General features: G+C 37.1%; 1 protein-coding gene across 1 annotated transcript; it reads right to left on the minus strand.

The window, feature by feature from the left end:
- Positions 1-10,691: 10,691 nt before the first annotated feature.
- LOC123864800 (replication factor C subunit 4) lies at positions 10,692-15,708 on the minus strand. The gene is made up of 6 exons (XM_045905485.1): positions 15,506-15,708; positions 15,139-15,414; positions 14,631-14,849; positions 13,733-13,892; positions 13,084-13,166; positions 10,692-11,922 (listed from the first exon to the last, which is right to left on the minus strand). Exons 1-6 carry the CDS (start codon positions 15,610-15,612, stop codon positions 11,715-11,717), a joined length of 1,053 nt encoding a protein of 350 aa, XP_045761441.1. The 5' UTR covers positions 15,613-15,708; the 3' UTR covers positions 10,692-11,714.
- Between the last annotated feature and the right edge of the window lie 68 nt (positions 15,709-15,776).

Raw genomic sequence — 15,776 nt, forward strand, 5'->3', positions numbered from 1 at the left:
GAATAGATACCTACTTAAGAATTCTGTAATAGAAATATTTTTTAATTCAAATATTTTTTTACAAGTACGTACCTAGGTACTTTGAATCGTCAAATGCGTTCGGAATGCCTACCCTAGCGCTAACCAACAAGAAACTCGGTGGGCGGTTGCTCTTTTCAAAGATAAGGTTTATGACCAGAATAAAAGTAATTGCAGTCCCGCAAATTGCTGGAGCGAATTGCAAGTCAAATCCACGCTCTTTTAAAATTTACATAGGTAATCTAATTACGACTGTCTTAATATTATGTGCTTTTTTCAAGAGCATACAGTTTCCATAGAATTTAAAAAATTTATAACTTGGCCAAAGGCAAGTCTGAAATTTATTGAAGAATTTTGGTATAACAGAAAAAGATAAATTCACACTGATACGATAGGTAACTATAACTACCTAGGTATGTACTTATTCGGATAATTTTCCAGGTATTTCAGGAAGGCTCCTTATGTGAAAGATGTTATTAAGTATCAACATGGTCATCATTTAAAAATGTCCACTGTTGGACATACAAGTTGCTTCATAAACAGTTCGACAATCGCAGCTCCAGCATCTTGTAGCTATTAGAAGAGGTTAATGTTGATATAGAGTATGATGAAACGATGATTGATGGCATATGCAGAATGCAGGGTCTTATAATATTGAAGCGAAGTGTTGGAAAATATCCCCCCACAACCAGTCGCATGCTTGCCGTTAATTACTTCAATAACGGTTTCAGCTAGGGTTGACACCTAGTTAACTTCTAAAAATTTACGCGTTTTTCTGATGAAGAATTGCAGTAACATTAAGTTTAAAAAATACAAGATTAATTTAATTTTTGAATAGATAATTAAGATTAGGTAAGTAAAATAGGTAAGTACTTGAAAAAGCGATAGCATTAAATCAATATTGAATAACGTGGTAGGATACCTAAATAGTTCGTATGAAGAAAAACACTTTATTATTTTTCTGATTCATTTAATCAACGCGTAAATGACTATCAAACTCAACTCCGCGATCTACAGCACTTCGGTTTCAATTCATCGATGGCAACCCTATTATGCCATCGTAATGCTGTGCAATTTGTCAGCGAGCCGAGTTCTGTGAAATGTACAAGCACCAAAAAATTACAAGAAAATAAAGAAATAAGTGGTTTTGTTCAGCGTCAGGTATGTTCGCAGAGGAGCGGACTGATGACTTCTTTGGCCATAATGCGGAAGAAGTCATCATCACTGCTGACAAGACTGCGCTCAGGCACCAACCGCATCCTGAACATGTCTGCAGATAAGTTGGACTCACCAATACTTGAACACATGATTCAAGTGTTGGTGAGGCAACAATAATTGTAAATTTTTAAGTTTTAACTGTTTCTTCTTTTCCACTACAACAGTATATTAATACTAAGTACTAACATTAGTTTTTTAAGCATCAAATTGTCTACTAACAAAGTGAGCCCTGGTTACTCTTCAGCGGTCGTCACTCGTCTTGGATGTTCGAACTATGGAGTCCTGCCGGGTGCTACTGATAATATTAGAGACTGTTTAGTAGACGTACGTACATATTATGTAGCAAACTACGTTGTCTGTTGATGTACTGACTTCTCAGAGTTATATGTTATATGTAGACACTAGAGGATGCCCGCCACCTTGGAGGATGTCCGCGTGGATTTAGGTTTTTGAAGATCCCGTGGGAACTGTTTGGTTCTCCGGGATAAAAAGTTGTTTATGTCCGTCCCCGGGATCTAAGCTAACTCTGTACCAATTTCGTCAAAATCGGTTAAACTGTTGGGCCGTGAAAAGGTAGCAGACAGACAGACAGACACACTTTTGCATACCTAATATTAGTATGGAAGTATGGATTAGACAAAGTAATAGATATGTATATAATAACTCTGCTTTATAAGACAAAAAATATGCATAGCTTAATATTAATATTCTTTCTTCTTTGTCGTACCTAGCACTAGTGGCAGAGTGGTCGTGGTCATCACGAAGCGACGTCTTTGAGGACCTAGATGTTATACGGTTATACGCCTTACACACATTCCCTACTTTTTCCTGCTTACAGCCAGCCTAGTACATTCTTTTTCGTCTGCCCGTCGCACAGGCACTTCCTCGCCCTCATGGTGCCTTCCATTTCTCTCAGCACGACAAAGCGTTCGATGGAGTCTCTAACTCTCAAACGGCTTTATTCTTCGGAAACCTAGACAGTGCTAAAACAATGGAGGTAGGTAGATACCTACTTGACTAATGTACAAAAAGGATAGCGAGCGATAACGTTTATAAGAGAAGGCATGCGCTGTATCAACTTTCGTGAGAAACTTTCAATTTCATCATTCAGCGATTTGTCATCTGAGTCTAGCCTGTGTTTTACTGACGCTGGAATATATTTTATTTTATTTTATTTTACAAAGAGATTATACAAGGAGCGAATTAACAAATTCCTGAAAAGCCAGCAACGCACTGACGATTCCTCTGGTGCTGCAAATGTTCATAGATATGCGATAAGTAGGTAATCATTTAACATCAGATGACCTACCTGCTTGTTTGCAAGCTATATTTTATACCTATATAAACATAATATATGTATTGAGTTTTATTACGCTACCCAGGTATGCCCCCGAATTAAATAATTTAAACAGAACTATCCAAATATAACTTCGGTAGACCAACTACCTATCTACTAGTTACTACTTATTTAAATCTTTACGCAAGCTCTCTCATGCATGTAAACCTCAAAACAATAAAATGAATATTTCATAAGTTACCTACGATTTACGATAAAAACTAAAGCGTAATGTTATTCGTATTTCTTATATCTATGACAAAAAGAAACGTTATACGTAACGCGACATAACAAGACGACCGCAAATCCCACACGTATATTTCTTGGAAAGTTCCCATAACATTAATGGATTCGCACTGAAGTTGTAAACAGCGTTTCACCAGTTCACCACACTGTGTTGGTCCCTTGGTCCCAACACTACCAAAACAAATCTCGGTAGGGTGCCCGTACCAGTAGTTGACCCAACACCCAGTAGATGAACAAATCTGTTTATATTTAATTATCTTAATTAGAAAATCAACCAAAATATCTTCTTTTCAATCAGGTTTTTTTAGAAATAGGGTGCTCATTTTATGGTCAGTAGAAGACGTTCAAATCTATGACCGACCGTTCAGAATTAGCACAGACTAAAAAATATATATTGATATTTCATTTTTCCTAGTTCATAAATAGGGCTAATTTCAATCACTATTAGGAATATGCCGGTCACAATCAGTGCGATGCGAACGGCACTTTTTCAATATTTTTGCTATTTTAGTCTAGTTTGCGTTAATTTAGAGAAAAATGAAAATTACTAATTGATCAATTAGATACCTATCCATCTAATAAGGTAAGGTAAAACATTAAGAATTTAGTTCATATGAGATTTGTGGAAAATTATAAAAAGTTGTGACAATTAAATCAAAACAATTCCGCTTATTCGTTCATTTATTGGTCCGGCTACCCCATATCAGTAAAAACGTTAATAATATCGTTTATAAATTGAAAAACATGAAAAAATTCAGCTCATTGAGACCTCATCTTTTGTAAGACAGATAATTGAAGTTTGGCTCCGTTTAATATACCTAGAAAAGTAGGATTCTTTATTTTTATAGTCAAAAATACATAAGTAGATACTCACTGTGTTTTTCGGACAACCAATAATGAGCTTTCTCTTTTTAGTCTTGGTTGCTCCTCGATCTTACCTAAACCAGACATGCTGTAGACTTTATTAGACATTTTTATCTACTGTATACTTCTCACTAGGCAAAAACTTGGACCTTTTGTACCAAGTAAAGTGCTTTAGACACTAGTTGCCTTCGTCTGCAACGCACAGAGCGAAAAATCTCTGCCAGCACAGGTACGCAGTTCTGCCCTTGGCTGCAATCAGACCTGGTGGCAAGTGATAATGCAGCATAAGATAGACCTATTGCCTAGATAGGTATTACCTAGAAGAGGCCTATTCAATCTTGATTAAAAAGGTATACCCATAAGTTTAAACATAACCGACAATAAATCTAGTAGGTACGTTACTTTTATATAATTTATAATATGTTCTATTTGAATAAAAAATGTTTTGTTTTGAGCTACAGAGTGTCTTTGAACTGTGAGCATTTATAGTGTTTTGAACTAAACGGTCTTTGAACTTTGTGAATTTGCGTGTGCTTTAACTTTATACATGGATGAAAGTGTGAATAATTTTGAGTCAAACTGTGTGCAAGCTTGTGGAGGTGTGTGTTGTGCTAAACGGTATTTGAGTAGGTATGTTGTGTGTGTGAGAGAGTGCGTTTGCGTTTAAACAAAAGAAAGTTACGCTAGGTCGGCCCGTTCCGTCAACCCTAACGTTCGCACGGCCCACGGAAGTGTTTATACGGCAAAAAAATGAACGCACAATACCATAACGTCCCCATGCGCCATGCGCCATGGGAGAGCGATGCGCTGCTATGCTTAGTGACCTTTTGTTTGATGGGGGGCTAATTAATGTGTGATTACGCGAAATTGCTATGTAACTACTTACCTAACTACAAAGGGGTTTATGGACCCTTAGACTAGCAACCGCAGCGCTCACGAGCCATTATGCCAATCGGGAGCAGGTGTGGCAATGGCAGGGCAGATAGTTCAAAAAACCGCTAGGTAGATGTTGGGGCCCCGAGGTGAGGAATGACACCATCGCACCGAAAATGCGCGGGGCTACAATTGCTTGTATAGTATGGCATATTATTGTAAATTGAACAGTTGAAAAGAGCAACCGCCGAGTTTCTTGGTGGTTCTTCTCGGTAGGAACGGCATTCCGAATCAGTGGTAAATTATTTTGACGATTCAAAAGCACTTGGAAAAGTCTAGGTACTTGAATAAAAATCTATTCTATTCTATTTTAAAAGCGCAGCGTTGGAGGACTCAGGAGGGAGGACCTAGGACCCACTGACAGACGACATCATACGAGTCGCAGGGACTGGATTCAGGCAGCGACATGTGGAAGTCCCTACGAGACCTCTGTCCAGCAGTGGACGTTGGACGTGGACCTGTGATGATAATGATGATGAAGTAGGTGTTCTATAGGTTATAACTTATATCGCAGTCGATTCTTTAGAATAATATAAGTTTATTCCTAAGTCTGTGCAAACATACCTAGTTTAGTTTTATAGATTGACAGATCAAACCAGTAATAAACATTCTCAGAATTTATTATTACGGCCTTGGTTAAATACCAATTTGATTATGATAATAATATAAAGTTACTCGTACGAGTATAATCAACAAAGTTATTGGTTATTTAAGTGTTTAAACTATCGTGAGAGATTTCCATTATAAATACATACATAAGAATCCGGCTTTATTCACGTGTTTAGTTGACGTAAGCCCGATTAATTTCGAACTCATCCGGGATTCTTTTTCGCAAAGACTCAGCTCGCAAACGCGTCACGGTTGAGGTCGAGGTGAAAAAGTATTTTGACGATTCAAAAACACTTGTAAAAGTTTACTTACTTGAATAAAAATATACCTATTCTATTCTAAAGCTAATTGAACCAAAGTTGTTGATAAACTTCACATGTTGTTATCTTTGCCTTTATTATTGCCATGCAGTAGTCAAAGATATTGATAAAAGCTAAACGTCTCTATCACACCTCTTAGAAAAGTTAGGTACCTCGTGCAAAATTTTGTAAAACCTGCTTATTTTAAAGTTTATTATGTTAATTAACTATACGCACATAGGTAAATAAACTCTTGACTCATGAGTTCATGGCATACTTATGTGTAACAAAAGATTTAGGTATTAGATAATTAGACCTACACGTGGTCAGGCATACTATCTACTATCGCCAATTCTGCATCGTTAGAAATTATTGCTAACCATTTATTAACTATTATTTTATTAGTTATTATAGCTACCACGTATTGCACGTTGATGGTACTACGTCAGAAACCTTCACTAGTGTACAATCACAATCACGACAATAATGATTGATGCAGCTTTTGCAAAATCGGCCGACGGATGAACGATACATGAACGTATAGTCAACGAACAGACAGACAAACATTAATTTATAGCAAGACAATAAATAATAATGTTGTCTGGTTACTCAACTTTACTAAAATATAAAACAAACTTATTGAAAAGTTGAGGCGATTCGACATACTTAGACCTTTCTACCTGGTAAAAATACCTGACACTAAATCTACTACCCGGAACACCATTAACTAATTCCACAAAGCGTAAAAGGTATCAAGTCATTCTTAGAGAAAGAGGGTAATTTATTCTGGAATAGCACTTTAGACAAATTGTGGTAATTTTCTCGGAATGACGGCTGATTTTTAGAATTTTGTCGGCCAATAGTCCACTTTACTATAATAGTCCCTTTTAGCTATTGCTGGCGTTTGTAGTTTTGTCTGTCAATCTTTTTGTCAGTTTCCGACAAAATAATCCCTGAACTATGAATAATATCCACTGTTTGAGGATTTTATTCGTAGTCCGCTTCAAACTAAGTAGTTCTGCTCTCATTTGAATAAATATAAATTTTTGTAGATAGGTACCTAAGTAATAAATAATATTTTCTAGGAAATGAACTTATCTCTCTGTGGTTTACCATATTTACGTTAAAATATCTAGTTTTAAAGTTAAACGGACTCAAGGATTTTGCATACTAGTCTATAAGCTCGTATCTTTTAAAACTAGATGTTTTATCGGAAATCTCGCAAATCACAGATGCAGATATTAATTTATAGAGGGTTGACTTTGATTGGTTAATATTCAAATGAAAACCAAACAACGTTTGTATGAAGAGTGTTGGGGAGCGCGCTAGAACTTTTCTTGTTGTACTTACTACTTAGTCACAGAAATAAATTAAGATTTTATTATTAGTTATCTAGTTATTTATTTTTGTGGTTGTAGGAGTGCAACTTAGAAAAGACGAGTCTATCATTGAAGTCCCTACTAATTTAATTATAGTAGATACCTACATTAATTTTTTTTAATGGTTAAACCGAACGTTAAAAGAAGAATTTTTTTAATTTTTAAGTAAAAGTGTTATTAATACCTAGTTTAGATATTATGTAAGTGAGTAAATAGCGGTGTAACTACTTAGTTCTTATTTACGAGTATTATTTAAAATTTTACTAGTCTAAGTTTGAATACAAAAAAGCCTCGGGGGCCTTGAACTCCAAGCAATTAAGTTACACGTTACATCTTTAAAAATTAAGAAACATCATTAATTTTAGCGTGGTACGAATACCTACCTACTCGATTTGTATGGTTCCGGCCTGGTCTTTAGAATTTTTTTTTAACAGTTTTATCAATGTGATTCAAATCCTACAACGAATTATTCCATTACTCTAATACTGAACCGATTCTTGTAGTCTTCACAAACAGATTTCGTTTGCATGATAATACAACATAAGGTAGTTAAGTAGACATGTGATACTTCGGGTTCCTAATCAGGCCACCTAAATAAATAGCGGGAGTAAGGATCTACGATATCGAGGATCTGCAATTTTGAACTGATATTATAGGTACCTACCTACCTACCTTCCTACTAAGTATTAAATAGACTTTGTCATTGAATTTGGGTTCCAATTCCTCCAATCCTGATGCTGCAGGAGTGATGTCCATTTAAATCGTGAGCGGGGAGCGAGTCTATCTATTGATATTATTATGTAATAAAACACTACAAGTAGGTATACTTATACTTACTTTAAACTTTTAATGACTCTAAAGCGGCTGATCTTTAAATTTGGTGTCTATATTTGAGAGATTTAATATTTTCTTTAAGAGGTTAAATAGAGGCAAGTATCTACCTATCGGCCTGCCATGTACCTACATAAGCGTGAAACTTTGGAATAGTTTAGTATCTACCAGTGTTTATCGGAACAGGCGATATCTAACCTGGTGCGGCGCGGCGGTTGTAGGGTGAATTTTCATCGATATCACCTCGACCCATTGCCAGCGCACTACTGAGGACCTCCTTTCACAATGAGAAGAGGTTAGGCCATAATCTACTTTGCTGGCCAAGGCGGATTCGCAGACTTTTCACACATTTTGGAGTAGTCAGGTTTTTGGAGCATGCAGTCATTTTGGAGCATGCAGGTTTCTTTAAGAGGTTTTCCTTCATTGTTAAAGCAAGTTAAGAGTACCTAATTGATTACAACATGCATAGTTAATAACTCCGAAAAGTTAGAGAGGATCGAATGCCAGACCCTCCGAATAGGATGCCGTCCTAACTCCTAACCACTGGTTCTTACCCCTTTTCTCCTAGAACGTTATGTAGAATTTTACCAAACGAATAATATTTTACGATTCAAAAGGCCTTGAATAAAGCATAAATGGGATTTTCGAGTTTGAATAAAATCGTTTGAATATTCTTTGCATCACTTTGAAATGAGTAACGACCGACGGGATGGCAATTCATGTAAATGGGGTATTGTTCGGTTATATTCGCCTTTTCGTTCGTCTTATTGTAGGGTTGTTGAATACACGGTGACAAGTACCGAGTTAAATATAACTTTTTAGATGTTGTATGATAAATAGCTGTGATCAGAATGATATACCTATTTACGAAATACGAAAACGGCAGTTGTACAAGCATAGTTATGTGAAAATCTTCAAACTATTGGGCATGATAATGATTTTAGAATGCCAAAGGCTTCAATTAAGAACTGCATGGTTCTTCAATTGGATAATTGATGACTTAGACTAAACTTGTCCTGAACGACTGATCTATGAACGCAGGTATCTACCTAGGTGTCTACTTAGTCACGGTTTAAATTGCTGGGGTTACAAAGATGAAATGTTGACTAGGCGATGAAACTTGAAAAGTTGTATGAAAGTCGTCATTTTTCAAGTTAGCCTAAGTAGGTATTTGAAAATAGGTATTTAACTTGCCATTTATAAAAGAAGCATTTCACGATTTTTGGAAATTCCACTCCTTTAAATAGGGGATGAACGTTTGTATAAAAGTCTGTCATTTTTCAAATTATCTATGAATTCATGAAAATTGGTTAGTAGGTATTTGGGTTTTTGTTCTAAAAAGAGGTGGTGCTATCTACGTGTTTCAGAGTTTTTGGATATTCCACACCCCCTCAACTTCAAATCCCTTCGAAGCCGGGGCGGGTAAAGTCAATAATTCTATAAACATACCTGGCAGAAGTCCTCCCCATTTACAACAAAGATCTTTTCAAAATGAAACACAAAATGCGTTAACGAAAACACGTGATCACGATAATGAAGTAGAACAATTACAGTCAATCGATTCGTAGGTACCTATTTCTGATTCTAAAACCCTTTAAAGACATGGTAAAATTACTTACCTACCTACCTGACTAAACTATAAGTTGTCTAACTGTGTGAAAGCCAACAATTACTATCCTGTTGTTGAATACGTCAAACAATGTGCTCTGTAGCCAGTCGTAAAGGGTAGGTCGTTAGCGTCAGGTTGACGGCCCCAGCCTGTGACGTCACCTCACTGACCACTCCGGGGCCCGCCACAATGGCCTTTCTCAGAAGGAGCAGATGCGCTTGCGCCGCTATTTACCTCGCCCCCTCTTCACCCGCCGTGCGCTCCCCTCGCGCGATTTCTTCGAGAACACAATATAGTGTTAAAACACTAAAGAAAATTACATCACACACAATTTTAAACATACTTTACCTGTCCGCCTATGATAAATTGCCCTCGGCGATATTATTAAGACCACGTAAAAAACCTTAGCAAAAAACTCACTGAATACAAGCTGTTAAGCTGACCGGAATTTTACGACATTGCAGGCGGCGCGGGCAGGTAGATAAGTGATTACCTCCAGCCACCGCGCGTACCTGCGCTCGGCGTATCATTAGTACGGTACGCAGGTAATGATACCCCTTCGCGTTCCGTGTCCTTGCTTGTCGCACGAAGAGCATCGCAACTTCCATGGATGAGTGTGGATCTAGTCATGATGAAAAAACATGCACTAAACCTCCACTCATCGAAAGAAATTGACTTTTTCGCTTGCCGCAGGAGTATCCGGGGTACGATGCACTGCACGCACTAATCGTTTGCAATGTCACGTTGCACCGAACCGAGCGTTTGTTAACGTACATAAGTTAGCACGTTGCCGTGTAAAAAACAAGTAATAAAATGTGGCCGAGCGTTTCCGGCGACGCGACACGACCGCGCGCTTCGGCCGTTCACAGCGAAATAAACGGTCGAGATTTGAAATCTGGGATCCTAGACGCTGCGCGTGCGGCGGGGAAGGAGCAGCGGCAGTGGCCGTCGGCCAATGGCGGGCGTGCGCGCGCAAACCGTGACGTGGTGGGGCAAACCGCCGCGCAAAGCCACCCGATATTATCTTTTCTTGAAGAACGTTATTTTCTTGCTTTCCTACTCACTCGCTCGCTCGTCCGTTCAACCGACAGCGGAAGTGAAATGAACGTGAGCGTAAACTACAGCCATGATGGTAGTACCACGACGCCGCGGCCGGGCTGTTGTGCACCTGCCTCAACCGAATCGACCATTACGAGTTATCTTTATGCCGATGAATTATTGAATAGGTTGCCAAGACTTCTTCACGGTTTACTCATACCATTATAACCTAAGCAAGAAAAAAAACTATCTTCAATGTGAAGAGACTTTTTTCCAGAGAACTTGGAGCAATAACAATAAAAACTGCCATGTATTACGAAACATTTATTTACTGTAAAATCACGACAATGGAACGATTCTCAGAATACAAAATTAAAGCACCAGAATCGACATTAATGTTTCTCAGTATTGATATTTAATAAGCGCAATTCACATCCATCCATTTTGCACATCAAACAATTCTGTTCTTTATAACAAGAACATAAAGAACATTGTATTTTTTTAACAGTGAGTAGTTAGGTAATTAATAAACTCGGAATGTGTTGCACAATATATTCTGTGTGTAGTGTTTGTTATACGCTACTCGTTTGGCACGAAAACATTCGTATGAGAATATTGGTTTAAGGCACTTTTTGCAATAGCAGCAAGTGATTGGAATCATTCTAGGTACATAAAACATCCATTCATGAAACTACAAACTAAAAACTAGCTTTGACGTTACGTAGATGGGGTAGTTTTTTCATCCGATCTCGTCTTATCAAATAACATTTTGGAGATGTCTCTTTCTGTCTGTCTCTGTCTAAAGTTGGTTTTAAACTTATTGAAAAATCCCACGTCTACTGGCTTTATAAGATGGTGATAACAAAAATTGTGCCTGACTGAGATTGATGAAGGCTCCTTCTAAAGACCAGGGTGCGTTAGAAATCCTTGTAGATTTAGTTCTAAGTATACACATATTATCATCCTCTTGTGAAAGATTAGGTATTATAAATGAACAAAATATGTATTTAAAAAAAATTCAGTTAGTGATATGGCGAAAATAGCTATAACAGTAAGGTTGTTTTAGACCTGTTATGACCATAACCTATACGGCTACACCATCAACAAGTTTTTGATTTGATTTGTACCTGTACCTTTATATCTAAGCGACAGATAGCGACATCTAGTAGCGACACAATTTTTTTTTTTTTAATTTGGCCCTTACTAGAAACCTTCGGTTTCGGCCAAAACTGTGGGCTATTGTGACCGAAGTTAAGGTCTGGCAGAAGGTGGTTTTTTTTGGCCCAAGGTGGCCGAATTGAAGGTTCGGTCGGACAACATACTTTTAGGTAAAATCATGGATTATTATTTGCCATAATGACAGTACAGCCTAGGTCTGTAAGCTGCATAACCTCGGCGCCTCCGTCGAGGAGTCTGTGGGAGCAGATGGCCACCTTCTCACTGATCACGCATTTCTGTTTGTTGGTCAGATGGCCGCAGCTGACGACCGTCGCGCTCAACTGCTCCAAGAGTTGAGATGCTGAGTATGCCTCCATGAGGAAACTGTAACAAATAACAACCAGCTAGAGACCTTTTTTTAAAAAACTCGTCAAGTGCGAGTTGGATACGCACACGAACGGTTCCGTACCATTGTACAAGAAATATGCAAGTCATAATTAAGTACAAGAATCCTATACGAAAAACAAAGTCTCAGGCCGCAACATCGGAGGACCCATGAAAAAAAAAAGAAATATGCAAGGTAATGACGGACTGCGCCGTCTATGATGTGATTCAGTAAACCTACATAATATTATTTAATCGTGAACATTTTTTTTATGATGTAACCACAAATTCACGGGTTTTTCCTTTACTTGTGCTATAAGACATTGCTACCTGCCAGATTTCTTGATTGTATGTCAACTGGAAATACTGTATAGGTTTTGATTCCTTTGTCTTGACAGACAAATAACGAAGTGATCCTATATAGGTTCCTTTTTTTCCCTAGAGATACTTTGTAGAGATGTTTTATTTCTTCAAATCCTGATATTATAAATGTGAAAATGTGTCTGTCTGTCTACTGTTTTTTTAGATACCATTTTTTAATCAATTTTGATGAAAGGTACAGAGATAGCTTGCATCACGGGGTTGGACATAGGCTTTTATCCTAGAAATCAAAGAGTTCTCACAGGATTCTTCAAACTTAAATCCACATGGATGAAGTCGCGGGCATCATCTATCTAGTATTTTATAACAGTGAATGTTTATCTCATATGCATTGCTATATCCATACATCCAATCGTGATCAAACACTGTACAGTTGTTGTTGGGACTTGCGGGAAGGTTAAGTACATTTAGTGGCGCGCGAGTCGCATTGCAATTTGCAACGCATGGCGGGAATTAACCATCATCATCATCTCAAACAATCGCCGGCCCACTACTGAGTACGGGTCTCTTCTCAGAATGAGAAAGGTGATAATCCGCCACGCTGGCTAAGCATATATTGCATATACTGCCGAGTAATAATATTGTATATCAAACCTTTGAAAAGAGCAACCGCCGAGTTTCTTGCTGGTTCTTCTCGGTAGGAAAGGCATTCCGAACCAGTGGTAGATGCTTTTGACGATTCAAAAGAACTTGTAAAAGTTAGACTTTTACAAGAATTTTGAATAAAAATATTTTGAATTTTGAATGTTGAGTAATAATAATAAAGTGGGTGGTACTTACTTTTCAACGAATTTTTCTAATTCATTGAAGTTCTTGATATTAAGGAATTCATCAATCAGTTTTTCAGGAACTAAGCCAGTCACCTAAAATACAATCAGTTAATAAAAGGAAAAATAGTAATATTCAATATGCAAGTAACATTGAAGCATAAAGTGCTAAGATAATGCAATTCAAACAAAACAAATGTAATTTTTTGTCGTATGCACTTAAGTACTGTAATACTAACTAGTATTTACATGGAAAAGCAAGCAAAGATAGCAAGCTGGTGGCCGATCCAAACTAGTTCATAAACTTAAATTTTAGAGGATGAAAACTGAGACTTTAATTTAATTTTTAAGGTTTTAAAGTATTTGACTAATCTGTTTTTTTTTTAAATGCCCTTTTTAGGCTGTTTTACCCCATTTTGACCCCATTTTCACTGAAAATAATAACAGGGATGACATACTGGATCATGAGTTAAAAGATGGTCCAGTTTTGTTTCCCAGCTCCTCAATTATATCATATACAACAATATTTCATTAATAACTAAAAATCATTACCTTTATTCCTATAATAACTTCTTTTTATTACTATGCACTAATTAATTATTATTAAAAGCAAAAAAGCGAATTGTGGAAAAGTAATTAGTAAACATGAATAGGTTACATACCTCAATCAGGCCTTCTGAAGTGATTTTTCCAAGCAAACGCTGGCAACACTGCAATGCGGTGAGCGCACGACGCATGTCTCCCTCGCATGTATCCACCGCTTGGTGTAACACCTCTCCGTTACCCACTTCTACACCCTCAGCTTCACATACATCTTGCAGCCTTGAAATTTCAAAAACTACTCTACTTCTGGACTACTTAGAAATAATTATTCTAATAAGTTTTGAGTTTGTTGTGGGCTCTTCTCAGACATGGGCGCGTTTGGAACCCTCGCTTTAGTTATAACATAATTAATTATATCACCACCACATCATTGTTTTATAGTCAGAAAGTATACAATAGTACCCAATTTGAATAAATAACTTTGAGCGCTTACCTATAGAGAATAAAAAAAAAAAGACTGACTTTAAGCACTATAGTATAGTCTAAAATCTACAATAAGTGAAGTTTAGCCATAATTGAGGAAGGATTAAAAAGTATCTTAACTCGAATTTGATACTAATGGATGAAATGGATACAAATGATACAAAATATGTGTTATTTGTCATCTAAGGTTTATGAGGTTTGTTCTGCATTAATTTCACCAAAGCCAATAAATATATGGTGGAATAGAATGTGGCTGTGGTTTGAAAACTAAATCTGGTGCAGCTCTGCACCATAACACAAAATTGAATTGAATTGAAAACTAAATTGACAGATCTAAATGTAGTGCTATTCTTTTTTGCAGGAATCATATTTATTCAATTACTTTGATAATCACTTTTGAGCTAGGTTTAAAAGCATTTTGTGCAAGTTTATATTTTAAACAACATGACCTTCTCACTTCACAGTTAAAATTTTCAAATAGTTTGCTATAAGTTTTGTCTATATAATCATAGCATATAATCAGCAATAGCTTACCTTTTAATAACATTTTCTCGAGCTAGTGGCTTAAATCTGAACTTCGAACATCTGCTAGTGATGGGAGGAATGATTCTGGACACGTAATTGCAAATGAGACAAAAGCGTGTAGTCCGAGTCTCTCTTTCCATTGTACGACGTAATGCTGCCTGCGCTGCTGATGTCATTGAGTCGGCCTCATCAAGAATAACTAGTTTATATGGAGGACATGGTCTGCCACTGAAATAAAAATGATTTATTGTTAAAATTCACTAAATCTCACTCATAGGTGCACTATTAATGCTTTTCATTAACATTTAGTGCATTCTATTTCTAATACATTTTTTGGGCTTATTATGGGCCTCATAAGAAACTCAGAGTCACTCAGTAGACTCATCTATAAACTTTTATGGTTATGGAGAAGACATAATATATTAATGCTACATCTATACCACTTCCAATATCTCTCACTATCTAATTTAGGTTCTCATCATACAAGTTCAAAATGAAAAATTAACGAAATGCTTACTCAGGTCTGGTACTGCTGACAGTCAATTGAGCGAAAGACTTCACTTTGTCTCGTATAACCTGTATACCACGCTCATCGGAGGCGTTCAGTTCCAAGACACGGTCTCGCGTAATATCTCCAAACAGCTGGCGAGCGGCTGCCAGAATAGCGCTCGTCTTGCCAGTCCCAGGAGGGCCGTAGAATAAGAGATGTGGTAAATCGCCACCAGCCAAACATTCTCTCAGAACTTGTATCACCTCCCCTTGATCAACGATGTCGTCAATTGTTTTCGGACGACTAGAAAATTAAGTTAATTAAATTTAACATAATATTACAAGAAAGGAGGAGTTTTTTGAAAGCTTGAGTATTCGATAAATCTACTGCTTACTATTTTTCTACCCATGGGGCGGGTGGTTTCTTCTTAGTAGTTTTGACACCAGATGAAGAAGGTTTATCGGCGCTGGATATTTTCCCAGTTTTCAGAAATGCTTGCATTTTATTATTATATTCACAGAAATAAACTGAATAAGTACAGCCAAAAGTAAGTACCAATTTTTGCCGGCAATTTCAAGATGACAAAGACAACAAACAATTGAGTATTGACACTAAATGACACTGACACTACTGACAGTGGCAATTTTTTTTTTGACTCTCGTCTG

The sequence above is a fragment of the Maniola jurtina genome, chromosome 4 (genome assembly GCF_905333055.1).
Source record: "Maniola jurtina chromosome 4, ilManJurt1.1, whole genome shotgun sequence".
NCBI classification, from domain to species: Eukaryota; Metazoa; Arthropoda; class Insecta; order Lepidoptera; family Nymphalidae; genus Maniola; species Maniola jurtina.

Bases quoted from the DNA above. Each gene is read 5' to 3' on its own strand.
- LOC123864800 (XM_045905485.1), bottom strand. From the start codon at position 15,612: ATGCAAGCATTTCTGAAAACTGGGAAAATATCCAGCGCCGATAAACCT. The intron at 15,415-15,505 runs GTAAGCAGTAGA...TTAATTTTCTAG, and splicing joins GCCCCATGGGTAGAAAAATA to TCGTCCGAAAACAATTGACG. The intron at 13,893-14,630 runs GTAAGCTATTGC...TGAAATTTCAAG, and splicing joins CGAGAAAATGTTATTAAAAG to GCTGCAAGATGTATGTGAAG.